Source organism: Larus michahellis, chromosome 5 (genome assembly GCF_964199755.1).
Source record: "Larus michahellis chromosome 5, bLarMic1.1, whole genome shotgun sequence".
Taxonomy (NCBI): domain Eukaryota; kingdom Metazoa; phylum Chordata; class Aves; order Charadriiformes; family Laridae; genus Larus; species Larus michahellis.
Genome location: NC_133900.1, coordinates 55492631 through 55509727, shown reverse-complemented (window position 1 = coordinate 55509727; position 17097 = coordinate 55492631). Strand labels below are relative to the sequence as shown.

At 41.1% G+C, this 17097-nt stretch overlaps 1 protein-coding gene across 4 annotated transcripts; it reads right to left on the bottom strand.

Annotated features, from left to right (window-relative positions):
• Positions 1-242: 242 nt before the first annotated feature.
• On the bottom strand, positions 243-16151 carry RNF4 (ring finger protein 4). 4 transcript variants are annotated; one of them, XR_012587031.1, is made up of 8 exons: positions 16078-16151; positions 10331-10499; positions 9716-9836; positions 8704-8787; positions 5745-5910; positions 3505-3553; positions 2537-3158; positions 243-1751 (listed from the first exon to the last, which is right to left on the bottom strand). XR_012587031.1 is itself a non-coding variant. In XM_074587399.1 (7 exons), exons 2-7 carry the CDS (start codon positions 10337-10339, stop codon positions 3009-3011), a joined length of 579 nt encoding a protein of 192 aa, XP_074443500.1. In that variant the 5' UTR covers positions 10340-10499; positions 16078-16151; the 3' UTR covers positions 243-3008. The 4 variants fall into 4 exon arrangements, 2 of the variants coding, with proteins under 2 accessions (XP_074443500.1, XP_074443501.1); XR_012587032.1 differs by having other exon boundaries at positions 872-1751; positions 2923-3158; XM_074587399.1 differs by having other exon boundaries at positions 243-3158.
• Between the last annotated feature and the right edge of the window lie 946 nt (positions 16152-17097).

Here is a 17097-nt window from a genome sequence, read left to right as displayed (position 1 = left end):
TCAACAAGGGCCCCCTCTGTCCCCCGACTCCCGCGCCCACCTCTGCATCCCCCTGCTCTGGAGCAGGACTTGGGCCCCACCATCGTCCCGTCCACGCTGCCAGCCCAGGCAGCGCCTCCCTCCTTTTCCCCACACAAACACCCGCTGGCCAAAACAACTAAAAAATTTGGGTGTTTGGGATTTTCCGCCTCCCCCCTGCAAATCAATTAATACAGCATGATTAAAAGAACGAGCCATTCTGGTTGATCAAACTGATAGTTTTATTTCCACCTGTTAAAAGAACTGTTTGCCTACCAGCAGAGTCCAACATAGATGGGACGGACAGACATGAATACAATTAAATACAGGAAAAGTTGAACTATATACAAGACATACATTTACATTATGAAAGAAAAATCTTTATATTATCTATCACTTCTTGCCAATGTGAAACGTCACTGGAACTCAAATATTTTGGGGGTTTTTGTTTGGTTGTTGTTTTTTTCCCTAAAAAAAAATAAATGCGTGTAACACCATTTAATATTTTTCCATGTACTGAGAGCTTAAAATTCATTTTGAGATGCACAAAATCTGTGGCGCTTCACAGGGTACACAAAAGCTAAAAACTTCTTCATTAAACATTTTATAGTTTGTGGTATCTAAGTTTCAATTAGATCTATTTATTGAGACACAAACTATAAAGTGATATTTACACAGAGGGAGTTGTGCAAAGTCATTTTAGGCTATGGCTCGTACACTGTGAAGGATGCACGGATACGTGACTCGCCCTCATCCCGAGGTAATCCCTTAAATCCCCTTCTTATCGTCCCTCTCGTACAGTAGCCACCCAAGGAAAACTGGCCACAGTTTTTTTTCTACTTTTTTCTTTGTTAAGCTGCTGGGAGAAAGCTGTTTCTGTGGCCCTTAAATATCTTGAGTTGTCATGTTGGGCTGCTTCTCTTCTTGCAGTTAATTCTTCAAGCAATCTTTAGTACTGTTTCATCGTTTCTACAGTTTTTGGGACACAAGTGCCAGTGGCTGTTGTCACCACACTATCCTAAGACTGCTGTAGCCCTTGCTTGTAGTTCGTATTACCAATGGGAGCGCACCGTAGCTAAAGGTATGTAACATTTTAGCAGTTACCATATTGCCACACCGCAGAAACTGCTTTTTCCTGGTAATGGGACTGACCAAAGCTATTCCAAACCAGGGTGGGGAAAGCATTGCATTTTTTAAGCAAGCCTTTATGGAACAAAACTCTGTCCCTATTACTACATCCAGAAACATCCCTAAACAACCTAATAAATAAAAAAGACAACTTTACTTTCGGGTTGCAATCTTCAATACAGAACTTGAGAAAGCTAATTAGAAGAGCTGCTTTAATTCCTACCGATCCCTAGGACAGGTTATAGCAAGGACACATCAGGTATCAGTGTTAACTAAACGCGTCCTACACTTGTGCTGCACCAGGGCACAGAATGGTGCTCCTAATGGTTTATCATAAGCCACCAACTGCCAAAAGGCATCCAAGTTTAATTTTGGACTTTTTGTTTGGTTGTTTTTTTTTGTTTGTTTGTTTGGTTTTTTTATAGACTGAATTTCAACCTTCATAGATGCAGCTACTGCATATGCGGGTCATAAAATACTGGTTTTAATCATCTCATCTACATTTAGTTACGGTACTCCTGCTTGTATCAGCTCATCTGGGATTCCACATCAGCTCACAGATTTTCGCTGTTAACAGGTTTAAAGCAGACATTTATAACTCGGACCTGGGGAAAAAAAAAAAAGTGACTGGATAACAGTGCATAAACCTGTGTATTCCTGCCTTGCTTCCACAGAGGAATTCTCTCTGTATCTCTGTATGTATCTGACTTCTTTTTAAATAAATGCACATTTAAAGAAAGCTGGACAGTCCTCGGCCAAGGGAGATTAAACTTCTCTCTGAAAAAGCTGCCAAGTCAAGATTGCTACCAAACCTCCTTTAAAGCCTCTACTTCCCAAATCCATGGCAATACAATTATTTAATTTTTAATCCTATGCACCAGGCTAAAATCAGTCAGGTGTCAGTACAAACTGAAGAGTTCGGTGAACGCACTGAACTTTAAGCATTACACCGGGTACACTTGATACAGTAAGAAGATTTGTAGGTAGTTTGGTATTCAGCTGACGAGGACAGCATTGAATTTGCTGCTTACTCATCACTTGCAAGCCTAGAGAAGACTATATTCTCCTTAGTTATCAGGAGAGAGCGCTATAGAACAGTAGTAAACCCAAGAGACCATCACATCACACTAGAAAATAAGTTCAGTGTTGTGATTCAAATACAGGAATTCTTGGCAGTTAAAACATTTGAAGAAGTATTTTCACATTGTACACGTTGCGATTTGTCTACGTACTTTAGATCTCATGGAGTTCATAAAGACATCTACAAGTTCAAGCCTTCTGCGTAAAAAAAACCTGACTGCTGATTAACAGCAGGTTATTTTATTGCATTACCCTGGTTGTCAATTTCATATTGATTTATGACAAAACGATCCATCGTTACAGAACTTACCCTCCTTGGGCAAAGATGGTATAGCAGAAAGCAAGATAGTCATGAGCTTCTTAGAGCATAAAAACAAAAGCGTAATGAAATGGCAAGTTGCTCAGCTGTATTTTGAAAGGTAACTACTCCATATCTGTATGCGATGGCAGGAATAATTTAAAGAGTAAGAGATAACAAAATACTCAGACCCTCTTATTTAAGCATTAAAAAAGTAGAAGGAAATGGATTAGCTGCTTCCTTTCTGACACAGGCTGCTGGTCTAGTTTAGAGACAGTCACAGATTTAACGTTATAACCAGGGACATAACAAGAAGCAGCTTGGACCATAAAAAAGCTGTCTATATATGTACAAGTTATTCTCCAAAAAAATCAGTTATATTTGGATGTGTGCACAACCTGCTGCTCTTTACATCTTCAGAGCACTGAAAACATGACATTTTCCCCCAAAATCCAGTTGAGTCTGTCCTGAGAAATCAAAGTACTCATATATAAATGGGATGATACTGTCTGTGAGTGAGTTTCTTCCTACAGGTTGGGCAAGAGTTGGCATTCCTAAGGGAATCACGGAGGCACTGACTGCAGAAGACATGGCCGCATTTGGTTGACACAATCAGTCGTCCACTTTGCACAATCTGGAAGAAAAGAAACCACAACTGGTATTTGGAGCAAAGAATTCAACGTTGCTGGTCTACTGGCACCACGCAAATCACACTTGGAGCATCTGGAATCAGTACATTACTACTAAATAATCAGGAACCCAAAGACTTTTCAGCACCATCTTGGGAAGCGTTCCTCCCTCTGCCTACACCACTAAGAAATGCCTTTGAGTTACAAGCCAGTTTCACCTTAAATCTAAGGACTGTACTTCAAGCCAGCTGTCTCCAGTGTCCCACACGAGCCAAGAGAGTCGCGCAGCTCACCCTCTGCCCCATTCTCCCTCCAATGAAAAAGAAATTATGACAACATGTGGATCCTTACCTCTGAGTAGCCATCCATGCAAATCGGACAGCTAACGGTACCAGACGGCCTTGTGGGAGAGAGAACAAAACCAGACAGAACACGCATCCATTAATTTCACCGTGCATTGAGGGCTACCGATACATAAAACATCACGTAACCATCCGACTGCACAGACTAGCCAGGATGCATTTCCTCTGAAGATCCTGTGTACATAACTCTCTCAAGCTGTTGCATTTACTAAGTAGTTGGGGTCTCCCTTCCCTAAAGGAAACAGCATCTTGCTTTTCAGCAGGGGCAAGTGCAGTTAGTCACCTGCTCTGTTATTACAAGTCGCAGCAGTCTACAGCGCCATGCAGTGTGCCTATGGCAATATCAACCTTCAGCAATTCATGAATAGGAGCGTTGTAACAAAACCATCTAGCTGTCCTATTCTAATTTACAACATCCCAGCCCAGTAACATACTCATACCAAGAACTCCTTCCTTATAAAATATAGGGCAGGAACATACTAATATGAGGAAATATTAAAAAATAAATTTCTAGTTCAGAGAAAGAAAGACCAACACAGTGGCTGTTACCAACCTGCGGTGACAGATGTACCTGTCCTGCCTCCTGGACAGCTGTATTGCACACGCACTTACTAACAGACATAGCTATTCTGCTTAAGGAACGTGTCATACCGTAAGTGCTGAAAAATATTCTCTATCAGGAAGAGAAAGAACTTCCCACCACTTTTATTTACAGATTAATCTGTATTTTACACAATCACAGCAAGCTGCTTTCGTAAGTCTTTACCATAAACACTTGGCTCTATTATGTCGCGGCCCATGCTGAGCAACACTTTGTAATTTATTAAACAGAAACAGAAAGCATGAGATATCCTTCATCATGTCACCTTAAATACAAGCAATGAGCACCACTAACTTCTACCCCTAGTTTCACACACATAATTTAACACCATTAATTCTCCCATTTTTACTACTCAAATTTTTTATGCAGCAGCTATCATACCAACTCAGTAATTAATTACAATTGATGATAACCTTCATTAAGTCTAACACTACACAGTAACACTGTAGACGGCTCTGGGGCAATCTCCAACATCAGTACCTTTTTGTCACTGCTAAGTGCTGCAGCACTGAGTTGTTTTAGCCTTACCTAAACAGAGGAGGAATGCACATTCTTTAACAGAGAAGCTTCAGATTGAAGGAACAAAACATTAATTTTTCATAATAACTAATTAGTGGGATTTATTCGCCTACATACTTAAAATTTTTTAATGAATTTACAAATCCATTGGCAAAATGCACTACATTTTAGAATACTATAAGCCCTTTGGGTGGCATATTTAAGACTTGATACACAAAATTTCCAAGTTCTCCCTTACGTTGCTTTCCAGTAATCTAAAAGGCTCAAAGCACACGGGCTTTACCTGTATTTTTTTCCCCTCAAAACACTTTAAAAAGTGTTTATACCACAATTCTCATGTTCTTCATCTTCCCTAGTCACATGGACACCTGATTTCATTCAATTAGTCTAATACATTGTGTCTTATACATTATACATTAATATAATGGATTGCTCCTACAGCAGGAGTTTACCATTCCTCCACAGAACAGGGTCTTTACTGCGCAGGCATCTGGCCCGAAGAGCAAGATCACCATCTCACATACAAACATATCAGAGGCTCCATGACATACATGGGATAGAACAAAACCTGGCCATAACAGTATTACCTCCACAATAACCTCACAGGTATACCTTGGAAGAATAGTTACTGGTCCAAGAAGAAAAAGGCAGTCAACTGGCACAGTGTATAAAAAAAAGCAGTGAATGAGTAATAGTTTTTACTGGAATTTGCCAGGCTCCTGCCTGCTGGTCTCATGATACCAAGCCTAATCTACGCCAATGAAAATACTTCCATATCTAACTCGACTACTAGAGCTTTGCACAAAAAGTAAGTGCAATACATTATGAGCTATGGCCTGTGACTAATCCTCCTTCCTTGCCATGCCCCACATTCATCTTTAAGGTGGTATGCAAAGTTGTACTCCTGTCTTGGGCTGGCTTTTTATCCTACAGTGCACACGGTATCATTTAGTCATCACGTGCAATGTGATGTTGTACTTACTGAAAGTGGGAACTAACTAGAATAAGTTAAGACTTCAACGAAAAGCCAGGATATAGCAATAAAACTTAGTCCTGTACGTATAAGAAAAGCAAAATTCAATGTATGGTAGGTGATAAGGCATACATACTTTGAACTCGCGGTTTCATCTTCCAGCGGTCCCAATTCTCGAGACACTTTGTCTGTCACATACACATCATTATCTCTTGGTTCATCTTCATCATCACTACTCAGTACACAGCTGTCCGATTGTCGCTGGCTTCTTAGTCTAAGATTTCTCCTTTGTCGCTGATTCTCTGTAATTTAATTTTGGTAAGTTAGATATAATATTTTTATAGATATAAAAATATATATATCTCCCTGGAACTATCCTTGAAATGCAGTATTATAAATACTCTGTAATGGTTCATATTTTAAATGGACCATATTCACCTGGGTTAAAAGCAATCTTAAACAAACTAGTTTTCTAAATATTAGGGCTGAACATTTCCAGACACTGTGAACATTCTGCTTGCTACGTATCGACACAAAACATTTGCTCAATTCACCCTACAAACAGCTAAAACATGATCTTAAAGATTCCCTGGGTCATAAGTTTCATATAGTTACACTACCTGTGAATAAATCACCCCTATAAAGGGAAGCTATCTCTCCCAATTCTTACTAACAGATAATGCTAACGATACTATGTTGAGGAACTACAACAACCGCTGCATGATATGAGAGTGAGAGAGGACTGAAGTTAAGTTTCCAAGTAGCATGGTGAGGTAGCACATACACAGCAAAAAGGCCTGGTAAAACACAGAAAGCGCTCTGAAGTGATGGAAGAGATGATCGAATCTAAAGATTTAAGTTATGGAGCTGCTATGGGTACTCACTGCTCTATCCACGTATGACACTGAACTGTTACACTTTTTATCTGTGTTAAACCAAACCTCCCCCAATCAAAGGCAGCTTCTATGAAACGATTCTTTTTAAGAACAATACTTGGAAATTATAAAAATACTTTAAGCAGCATCTCCTTAGAAATTTTCATTGTCTTCCTCCTGAGTTAAGGTAACTTGAAAAGGAAGTTATACTGCCCAAGACAAAAGCAGATAAATAAATATTTAATTGCCTGCTCCATAACATGCAAAAGTTAAAGAACTGCTGTTTGCATTTTAACAATTAGAAACCACATGCAATAATTATCTCTGCAACTCCAGCATACATGTAACAATTATCAAACACTGATCAATTAGTTATGTAAATAGCCACAAAATGAAAGCTTCTTCCTGCATAAGTATTCAGCTACAACTTCTGTTGCAAGTATTTCTTACTTGCTCTGGCTTCATTCAGAGCACAGAACAGATTACATTCTAAGTAAGCAGCTAACAACACACTAATACACCTCAGATATAATAATCAGAACAAGGTCTGAAAGGTGTAAAGGATTAACTTCTTTATAGCTATAACTATTGTAACACCTAAAGTAGAAAAAAAAAATCCACACTTGTTAATACTTGTCAGTACTAAATTTGAGGCGTGTTGGACTAGATAATGAAAGTGAGTACTACAACCACAACTAACTTTCTTCTTTAGTTCCTTCACTACAATACAGGCTAAAAAACCCATTTCAACATTTTCTCATTCAAAGCAGATATTCCAGTGTTAAAAGTGCTAATTAAAATTATTATCAACTCTGGGCTTACAGAACTTCTGTATTTGTAAAACAAGAAAACGTATTTTGAGCAGCTTTGATGTATTTTATTTCAGATACTTTTTGCAAGCTCTGATAGTGACTATCAAACACAGGTTGGATCCATTCTCTAAGACACTAGGCAGATACTTTAGCACTGTTCTTTGCCTTTTGGATTTTCAATCCATGACACTCAAGTTCGTTAGAAAAGAAAAGGAAAAAATTAAGTTTAGGACAATTCCATTATCAATTGTAAAAATGTCAACTCACCTTCAACAATCTTGCATCGATATATATGGGAAGGGAGAGAAAAGAAAATACAATTAGACTTTGGTGTGCACACCTAGTGCTACATACAAACACCAGCTAAGCCAAGCATTTACCACAAAACAAGCTAAGAATGGTAGGATATCACTCTCACTTTGATTAAGAATGTTAAAAGCGGTAGTAAATTAGCTGCTGCTTTCAATATAAGTGGTTGCTTCTGGTTCTGCTCACACTGCTGCAAAGGGATAGAAATGGAGGCAGCTTAGAAAATCATCTGAACACTCTTCTCCCTGCTCCCCAGTTTCAGTATCCTAGTTTGATTTAGGCTGGAGGAGATTCTTTCCATCTTTCTCCCCCAAACAGGCAAATTCAGGTGTGAGATCCATAAACACTTCATATTAGATTAACAGTTGCTAAAGGGAAAAAAAAAAAAAAAACCAACCCCAAACCTGCTGTTGTCTTTGGTGGAACACAGCTGGGGCAATGCAGATTATGTCGTAAAGTCTGAGGCCTTTCCTTGTCAAAGGCTAAGGAACAATCCCAGCAGGATTGTTCCTATGCTATTCCTGCTGCTTGTTTCTGGTTCTGCATGGCAGCAGTGGCATCCCAAAAGTGAGGTTATAATCTACAACATGGATGGCATAAAATAATATTCTAGCTTTAAAAATAGCACTAAAAAAAGTAAATTTTTTTAATACTTCTTGGAGTAAGAAACTGAACAGTTTGAATCATGGTCATGGTTGCACTTGGCATCTCTCTGACAGGAGAACCTTAAACGGACGTTGCACTTCATATTTGTGAAATCAAAGACTGTTATCTCCTTCAATTTTTATTTAAATCGTTGGCATATACCTTTGTTATCTGGAATAGCTTCAACTCTAAATTGCATCTCCTTCTGTTACATTACTCATGACTGGTATGTATCCTCCCCAAGATCTGGAGCAAAAAGCTATTTTAGATTACCCTCTAACCATCTGCAAGTGTACCTCCAGAGCAGCTTCTGTGCCGACCTGTAATGCATGGCTTTCATGCGCTTACAAGTCAACTTTGAACTTAAAACTTACCCTTAAAGCCAGATTCTATCAGGGAGCACAATACAAACTTAATTTGACTACAAGATTTAGCTAAGTGTGCTATTCACTACTCACCACAACAGAATCATTGTGAGTTAGATCAACAACTACAGGATCAGAAGATTCACACGTGAGATCTACGACTTCTTCACCAGCTTAAAAACACAATGTTAGAGTCAAGATCAAAGATTGCAGAGGAATAAAATTGCCTGACACTATGTACCAGACTCCTCTCTTCAGGAACGTAACAAAGATTTCACTCAAGCTTTGCCCTCAACAGTCCACGTAGAGCATTACCATCACTGTCTTCTGCAAGTTGCCATACGAGAGGAACAGCAGCTGAGCTCCTCACACAGTTCTGTTGTATGACAAGAGCTTGTGGGAGGTACACAGCAAGAGGTTATTCATCTGACATAGGAGAATGTTTATCACACAAAATAAAACGTCAATCATAGAGGATATAATAATTTTACAGTACCATGCTGTAAATGTTCCTGTCTTGTGTCTTGTCTGACCTTTCATAGCCAAATGCACAGCAAAAACTAAAAAAGCCATATAATTACCTGGACACCAACAGTTACTTTTAAGCTTTCCTAGGATTTCAGAAGGCAATTTAAATATGTATTTAAAACCTCAAGGAGGCTTTTAAAATTCTGACACTTTTTGTAAAAACATACTGACCAAGCACTGCCTCTACCTTAGGGACAGGGCATGACTAATGATAAACTTTTAATTATCTTCTTAAAACTTGGGAGTTTCCAAACTTAGTTTGCCATTATCTGTAGTGGCAGCTGCACTAACTCCCAGCTCATCACAGTAGACATTCAGATGTTTCAGCAGCACTTGAGTACCTTTCTCACACAACTAACCTATCACTAGTGTTGAACGTATCGCATCTCAGTAACAAACTAAAACAGTTGTCAAGAGCCTTGTTGTTTGTAGATGCCATAGTAGACACTTTCTAAAATCAGGTTTCCCTTCCTTTCCAGTGAAGAGCCTAGCAACTGGCCAAAATACAGGTTAAGTGGGACCTCAACCCTCTAGAAGCAGTTTATGTTGTTCTAAGTTAAAAAGAAAGCTTACCACTTTCTTCAAGTTCTATAGGCTCTGCTTCTGAAGCCATTTCTGTGGTAGAAGCCATCAACCTGTTTCGTTTCCGAGCTTGCCTAGAATTAACTGCTCCTCCACGGCGCTTTCGTTGAGTCTAAGAGGGAACAAAGCCTTAGCAGTTTCTTTCGGAGTAATATTAACATGGCCCTCATCTTTGCAGCACCAATGAAAGCACACAAGGACACATAAAACACTCCCCTGAAAGGCTGTAATACGCAAAGAATAGTGACATGGGTCATTCATACGTGAACATGTCACATCAAGGAAAAGACATCACCCCAGATCTCTTACCAGTTGGGTCACACAGTAAAAAACATAAATGCAAATGAGAAAACTAGTTCACAGTTATATAATTTTCAGCCAACCGTTGGAATCAGTCTGACTTACGGCTTTTACTCACATTGTAAGCATTTCTGAACTATTGCTAGCCTCTAAAGAATCTTAAGTATCGCAGAAAATTAAGTTACATGAAGTTCTAATATGCTTATGCTCCACTGTCTTTACTACAAACTCTTAAAAATGTTTATAGAGGTACCGTAAACAACATATTTTAAGAATCAGGTTCACATTGAGTAGTAAAATACTTACTGTGCTCATGCTGTTTCTTGATCTAAAACTACGGAAAGAGAGGTACAAATACCAAAAAATTAATTGCAAGAAAGCCAGAAGTATCAATTCCTTATATTCCTTTAGGTAGCACACTGTTAAAAAATCCAGATTTCTGAGGGTCTGAGAACCTTCTGAGGTCCTTCCAAACCTAAAAGAAAAGGAGAGAGAAGATTACCTAACTGTAATGCTTCTTCTCTTAAATACATCTCCTCTCCAAGATTCCAATTCCCTAGTCACCAGTTTCTCTCCAAAGCTGGAGGGGAAGTCCCAGAGTTTGGTATTTGGGCCTCAGACACCTACAGCTGGGCCTGAAGCTTCAGTCAGTCATACCCATTTCCTAAACTAAACACCAGAACAAGCTAGTTTGTTAACCAGCTAGAAAAATACTAAGGAATCCCAATTACGTTTAACTGAAAAACAAACTGAAAAACTGCAGAAATGTCTTCCTGATACTGACCTCGATCTACCCTGCAGAGACCAGCACACAGGCTATTAACCTATTACTCTGAGATTAAGAAATACTAAGACCACACAGTAGGATGGAACAGCACTAGTAGTCAATCAAAACCTTGAGTTAAAGGAAGCCTGACTGATTTTTTTCCCTCTTAAAACTTTCTTAAATAACTTATTTTCTTAAGAGACCCATTAATACTGAATTGTGACATAACTAAAACAAAACCTGCTTGAGAAAAATCCTTACACTAAGCTTGGTACTTTTACTAAGCCCAAAGATGTATTTACGCACAGTTTTAAGCAACGTAATAACCACTCATCAATTCTCTCCCATTTTTTTCCATTTTAAAACTGGCACTGGATTGCAAAAGCTAAAATGAAAATCAACACGTTTGTGGTTTTTTTTTCTTCCCCGACTTCAACCACTTGCTATATTCCAGACTTAGTGATCAGAGAGACCACAGGCAGACTCTGGTCACAGTAGATGAAATTTTCAGAACTGTTATACATAACTCCCTCTCCCAATATGAGCCTAATAATCTTTGACAGCTTTAAGATTTTTTTTTAAGATATTTTTTTAAAAAAATCTGAACTTACATGTATAGTTTCTCAAGAGCTTTTCTCACAAATGTGAGCAATAGCCGTATGTTCTCACCCGGAATGTTCAATACTAAGTTTTCTATCAGAGAGAGCTTTGAACCGACTTTCAGTCTCCCACTTCATCAGTACAGGACTCACTTACACGACCATTTTCATAGCATTCTGTGTCCAGGTAATGTGAGTTTTCTTTACACACTTCACCCCACTGTTCTTAAGGTCTAGATTTTGTTTCACCTGTTAACGAAGAAAGCTTTTCTGCCAGCCTTGCCAACATTCTTGGGAAGATCCTATTTTACTCACTTCACTGAATTTTTGGAATAGAGAAGAACAACTTTTAAGACCACACCTAATTCTGCACTCATACAAAACAACCCAGAGAAACTGTTCTGTAAGCACATTTTCTAGGTGCTATAGGAGTTCCTCACTCGATATGATTATTATTCATAGGGTTTGGTTTTGGAGCTTTTTGGAGACAAGGGGAAGAGGGAGGTGAAGCAAGGAGGACACATAGCATGAGAGATGTGGGGAAAGGGAGAGAATCATACCTAAACCTAGCACACACGCTCTTTCAAACTAGTTGCTCAAAGACAAGCTGCCATCTTCATCTAACAGCTACAACTGAAACTGAAAATAACTCAGGGAGAGCAGTTTTCTGCACACAGCAGGAGGAAGATCAACACTGAGCATCATATGAGGTGTATTAAGAAGTTATGCCATTAGGTTCTTTATAAGTTTATTTCATCAAGAAAGTCAGGTGACATTTTCTTTAATTCTCCTCAGATATGGAATTGGAAAAAAATACTTGTGGACATTAACTGGGAAACGGCAGTTGGTACACACACCTGAGGATTAAAAAGAAATAAACTTTACACAAGCTTACTTTAAATTACAAGTTGTTAGAATTGTTTTTAAATAAAACCTGTTAGAGCAATCTAATACACCGGTGTATCTGCATTGCTGAAAGATAGCAAAAAAAGAAGTCTGACATAGTCACTAGACAGCATGGTTTTGGATGTAAAACACCCAGAAGGGTTCACAAGATGGATTTAGCACTGAATAAAACCCAGTGCAATGGTATGTTGACAAAGTATCTTTAGAAAGGGTTAAAAATGTGTCAGGCAGCAAGCACCTGGGATGACTTCAAACATAAAATGTTGCATAGATTCTCTTTGGCTGCAAGTGGCTTAAGTGCCAAAGAAAAGCTATCACAAAGAAAAAAAAAAAAAACAACCAAATAAAAAGAAAAACAAATAAACAACAAACAAACCAACCTTAAATTTGAAAATTATGGTGAAAAGAAAACCAAAGTAATACACAATAGAAGACCTGTAATGCCAACACCACCTTATCCATGTTAAATATTCACACACCACTTTAACAAGACACCAAGGAACAGATTTATAGGATTACTATGACATATCTCAAAGGATCTAATATCAGACATCACAGCCAACACAGGACAGAGCCGCTTCTTCAACTAAGTGACAGGGAATACTGTCACTATTTAGATCGTTTAATTTTCAGAATCTTACAACTTCGGCGTTAGGCTTTCTTTATACTTAATACAGAGAGTATACGTAAGGCACAAGTGTTCTATCTGCTAGAGGCTCATATCTTAACCTCTTTAAAAGCTTCTGAAGAAGAAGGAAGTTGAGAATGGATACCCATAGGGAAGCTCATCATTGTAAAACCATCTTAAATCATCATGAACAGGTTCATCAGTATCAACAAGAGGAGAATCATGTTTATAAAGAAAATCAGACTGCTGGAATTTATTAAGACTATGGAAGGGGTCTCATGATCCAGCAACTTCTTTTTTTCTTGTAAGAACAAATCTCTTCTGTGGGGCTATAGATTTCCACATGTTATTAGCTTCCTTGTGAAACTTCACTGAAAGCTAATTACCAGAACTGTAAGATTAGGTAGCAAAAATGAGGCAAATATTACTTTCTTAAATACACCACAGATCAAGTTAGTAGTGCACAAGAACAGAGGTAAACAAAACAGTTCCAAGTTTTGCACTTTTGGAGACATATTCATCAACAGGAATTCCTTAAAGATTTTCAAAACCTCAGGACCACCCAATTCAATTATAGGATCCATTATACAGGACTGGATAGCCCAAATTAAGTGATAAGGTTTATATGCTCCTCCTCCAGCAGTCACTATGAAACCCAGCACCAAGACTAGATAATACAGAGTTACCGCATCAACCTTCTGCATTCATACATCTATTCAAAATTCTAGAATTATGATTTTTTTAAAAAATGTAAAAAAAATTTTAAAAAAATTGAATGTGAACACTTAGCAGATCAACTTAGCAAGCCAACAAATACCTTTTTAACTTTCGCAAACTTTTTATTGCATTACTGCAGGATGACACCATACCAGAAAAAGCCACTCCCCCTTCCTCTCATATGCAGAGCTCTACTCATGCAGTTTTTGTTCCTGTCATTTAGTTCTCACAAGGGCTTAAGTAGTGTTGTCCTCATAACAACAAAGTTCAAGGTTTATTCTAGCTAACTTACTAGCATTTTAAGGACTATATGCACCAGCCTTTCCCTGTACACGTACATACTTGAGAAAAACAAAGGTCATCTAAATTAAAAATGTTTACGCTAGGAGTAAAAGAAAAATTATGACTATGAGAATCGATAGTCTCCTGTTAAATCTTTTCCTCTATAAAAAAGTTCACATTTTCACTCAGTTCAAGTTGACCTAATTTAACATGTTTGAATTACAACTCTAAAAACATGGATTCTCTAAGCAACATAAACTGAAAACTTGTCTTATACCACTCTGAAAACTAAGTTTTAGTCTCCCACATGCTTAGCATGAATTGAGGCAAATTAGCTTAGGCAAGAAATAGACATTTTTACCATGTCTCACAAACGCAAACAAAACTTTACTTCATAATGATCCTAACCATTACAAATACACTAAAGTAACTATTTGAAGACAGCAATAATATCAGTCTAAATGTTCGGCATGTGCAAGACACAGGTGACAAAACCAGTATATATTTATTGCATTTGCCAAAACATGCTATGCTATGCCTTTAAGACTTTGCTTCTCATTTCCACTCGTAAGACCTCTCTGCACTCCCAACAACAGGAAACACAGCATCAAAGATACAAACATGTATAAAAAATTTTTTCTGCAGTCAGAAGATGCACATACCGACCACAAAGTGCAAGTCTTAAATTTTTTTTATCACAGGAAACAGTAATGTATCACTTTACTCTTTCAAAACTTTCCTACCGTGTGTATTTCCAGTATCTTTAAAGATGTTCTCATTTTTTCAGATGCACAACTTTACTGAAAACAGATGCTGAGTCTATTACATTTTATCCAAATTAGGTCAAGCAGTCCCATTCTACAAAAGCTTGGTGAGAGGCACTACAAGAATAAAGATGAGAGACAAACAGCCTACCATGGAGATATAGTAGCCTACCTACTCTAAGTAGCTACATCTACAGAGGAGTAAAATGTATTTTTATAAGCAGCCTAACCAAAAACCAAACAAAACAAAGAAGCTAGGAAAACACTCAGAAAACAAAAACAAAACACACACAAAACTTTCAGTTGGCCAGATGTTCTATTTCAGAAACAAAAAAGGTTAAGATTGGCCAGAAGAAAAGCTCCTCATTGCCCTTACGTGCAAAAGTTTCTTTGAGAGAGGCTACAGCTTACTTTCAATAGTCCCCAAACCAGATACAGAAGAATGGAAAAAGAAGTTGAGCGTTTTCACGTCCTGTAATGGAGGTGTAGGGGGACGCTGAGGAAGGAGAAGCGTTCCCTCCACTCCCACTGTCACACAAAATGGGAGGACAGACCAACAACTGCAGGCAGCTGCATCTACTGCGTGCAGCGAGCCACGGCTGCTCCTCCAGAGGAGAGGGGGAATGCCACCGTCTCCTCTCCAGCACTTTTCTCTCAGACGCTTCAGGGCAACCTCTGAACGGCCCTGGCAGCAAATGCAGTTTACGACCCAGCGAGCACCGCAAGAGGCTGAGCAGCCCGTCCGCAAGGGCCGGCTAGTCTCGCTCCCGAGGCAATACGGGGCAGAAAGCGGCCGCAGGCCCAGCTGTCCCCCGGACCCCAGCGCTGCCGCCCGGCGCTGAGGGGAGTCGCCGCGTCCGTCGGGGAGGGCAGGATCGGCCGGGGCCGGCCCTGAGGGCCGGGCAGCAGGACTGGCAGGCCCCGGAGGCCCCCGGAGCGGCGGAGACAGAAAAATAAGAATAAGACAGAGCCGGGGGAAGCGGGACACGCCGCCCGGCTCCCCAGGCGGAGCGAGGGCAGGCCGGCGGCAGCTGAGCGACGCCCCTCAGGGCTGTGCCCCCGCTCCGCTCCCGGGGGAAAGGGCTCGGGTCACCGTCCCCTCCCCGGAGAAGGGGCAGCGCCGGGGCGGCCCCGCCGCGCAAGGCCCGGCTCCCCGCACCGGCGGACGAAGCCCCGTCTCCCCCCGCTCCCCTCAGCGCCGGCCCGGCCCGGCCCGCCCCTCCCCCACGGCGGCGGGGTGCGGCCGCCTTCCCCCGCTCCCCTCCCGCCCCTCACCCGTCGCCCGCCGCCCCGGGCGCCTCAGAAAGGCAGGGCGGGCCCGGGGGCGCCGGTGCGGCTCCCGGGCGCCGCTCCCACCCCCGCGACCGAGCCCCCCGGCCTGCAGCACTCACCCTCAACACCCGGCCCGGCAGCGGCGTCCGGCAACGCCCGCCTCCGCTCTCCCGCCATTGGGCGGATCGCCACCCTACGGCTCACCGAGTGGCCGCCGCGCACATCAATCAGGAAGCGGTGGAGGAGAGCGGCCCCGCCTTTTATCCGGCCCCGCGGGCTGCTGGGAGTTGTAGTTCGGCGCACGGCTGTGGGCTGCTCCGGGCCTGCTGCCCCCTCACGGCCGGGCAACGCCTCCATGGCCTCTACCCCATGGAAAGTTTTCCTCGGTCACAGGGTTCGTTCGGCTCTTATGGACCCTGAAAGGGCCTTTGCTGTGTTCTGCAATGTTGCTGTACTGGGGGAGTGTGTGTGTGAGCTTTGGGGGTTGTCCGTCACGTCCTCACTACCCCCCATGCTAACCTTCTGGAAATGTTTCCAAGGCAAAATCCATCAAGGCCATCAACTTGGGAGCTCCTTACCATTGCCTCTGGCACAATTAGTCCAGATCCCCCCTGTAACTCATTACAAGCGCTTGCAGAGGGGTTGCAATGGCCTCACCTCAGTCTTGAAAAGGGTTTTTCCTGAGAGCATTGCCTTAACACAAGGACTATCTGGCTTCTCCTGAGTCTCACTGCCCTGCGTGGCTCTTTGTAGATGAATCTGTAGCTTTTCCTGGTGGCTTTTCTTGCTTTCTCTGCTGGGTGAACAGTGCTTAAGATTTGTACTAGGTATTTTGTTTGCTTGCCATTCCAACATATCCATCTCTGTGTCTTTGTTTTCACTTAAATAACAAAATCTCTATGCTCTCTAGGGCAGGTTGGATTACCTGGCCAGGCAGTCGCCCAGCCTGGGCTTTGCCTTGTTACCGGGGCTGATTTGGAAGAGGGAGCCAAGGCCCACCCAGCAGCGACTGCGATACATGAGGAGTGGGTAGGTGAGTACCCTGGGTCCGATGCTCATCGCAGGGCTGAAACCCCTCCATCTTCTCTTCCTCAGCTAATCTGGGCCTCCTGACACGGTGGTCGCATGTGAAGGCTTTT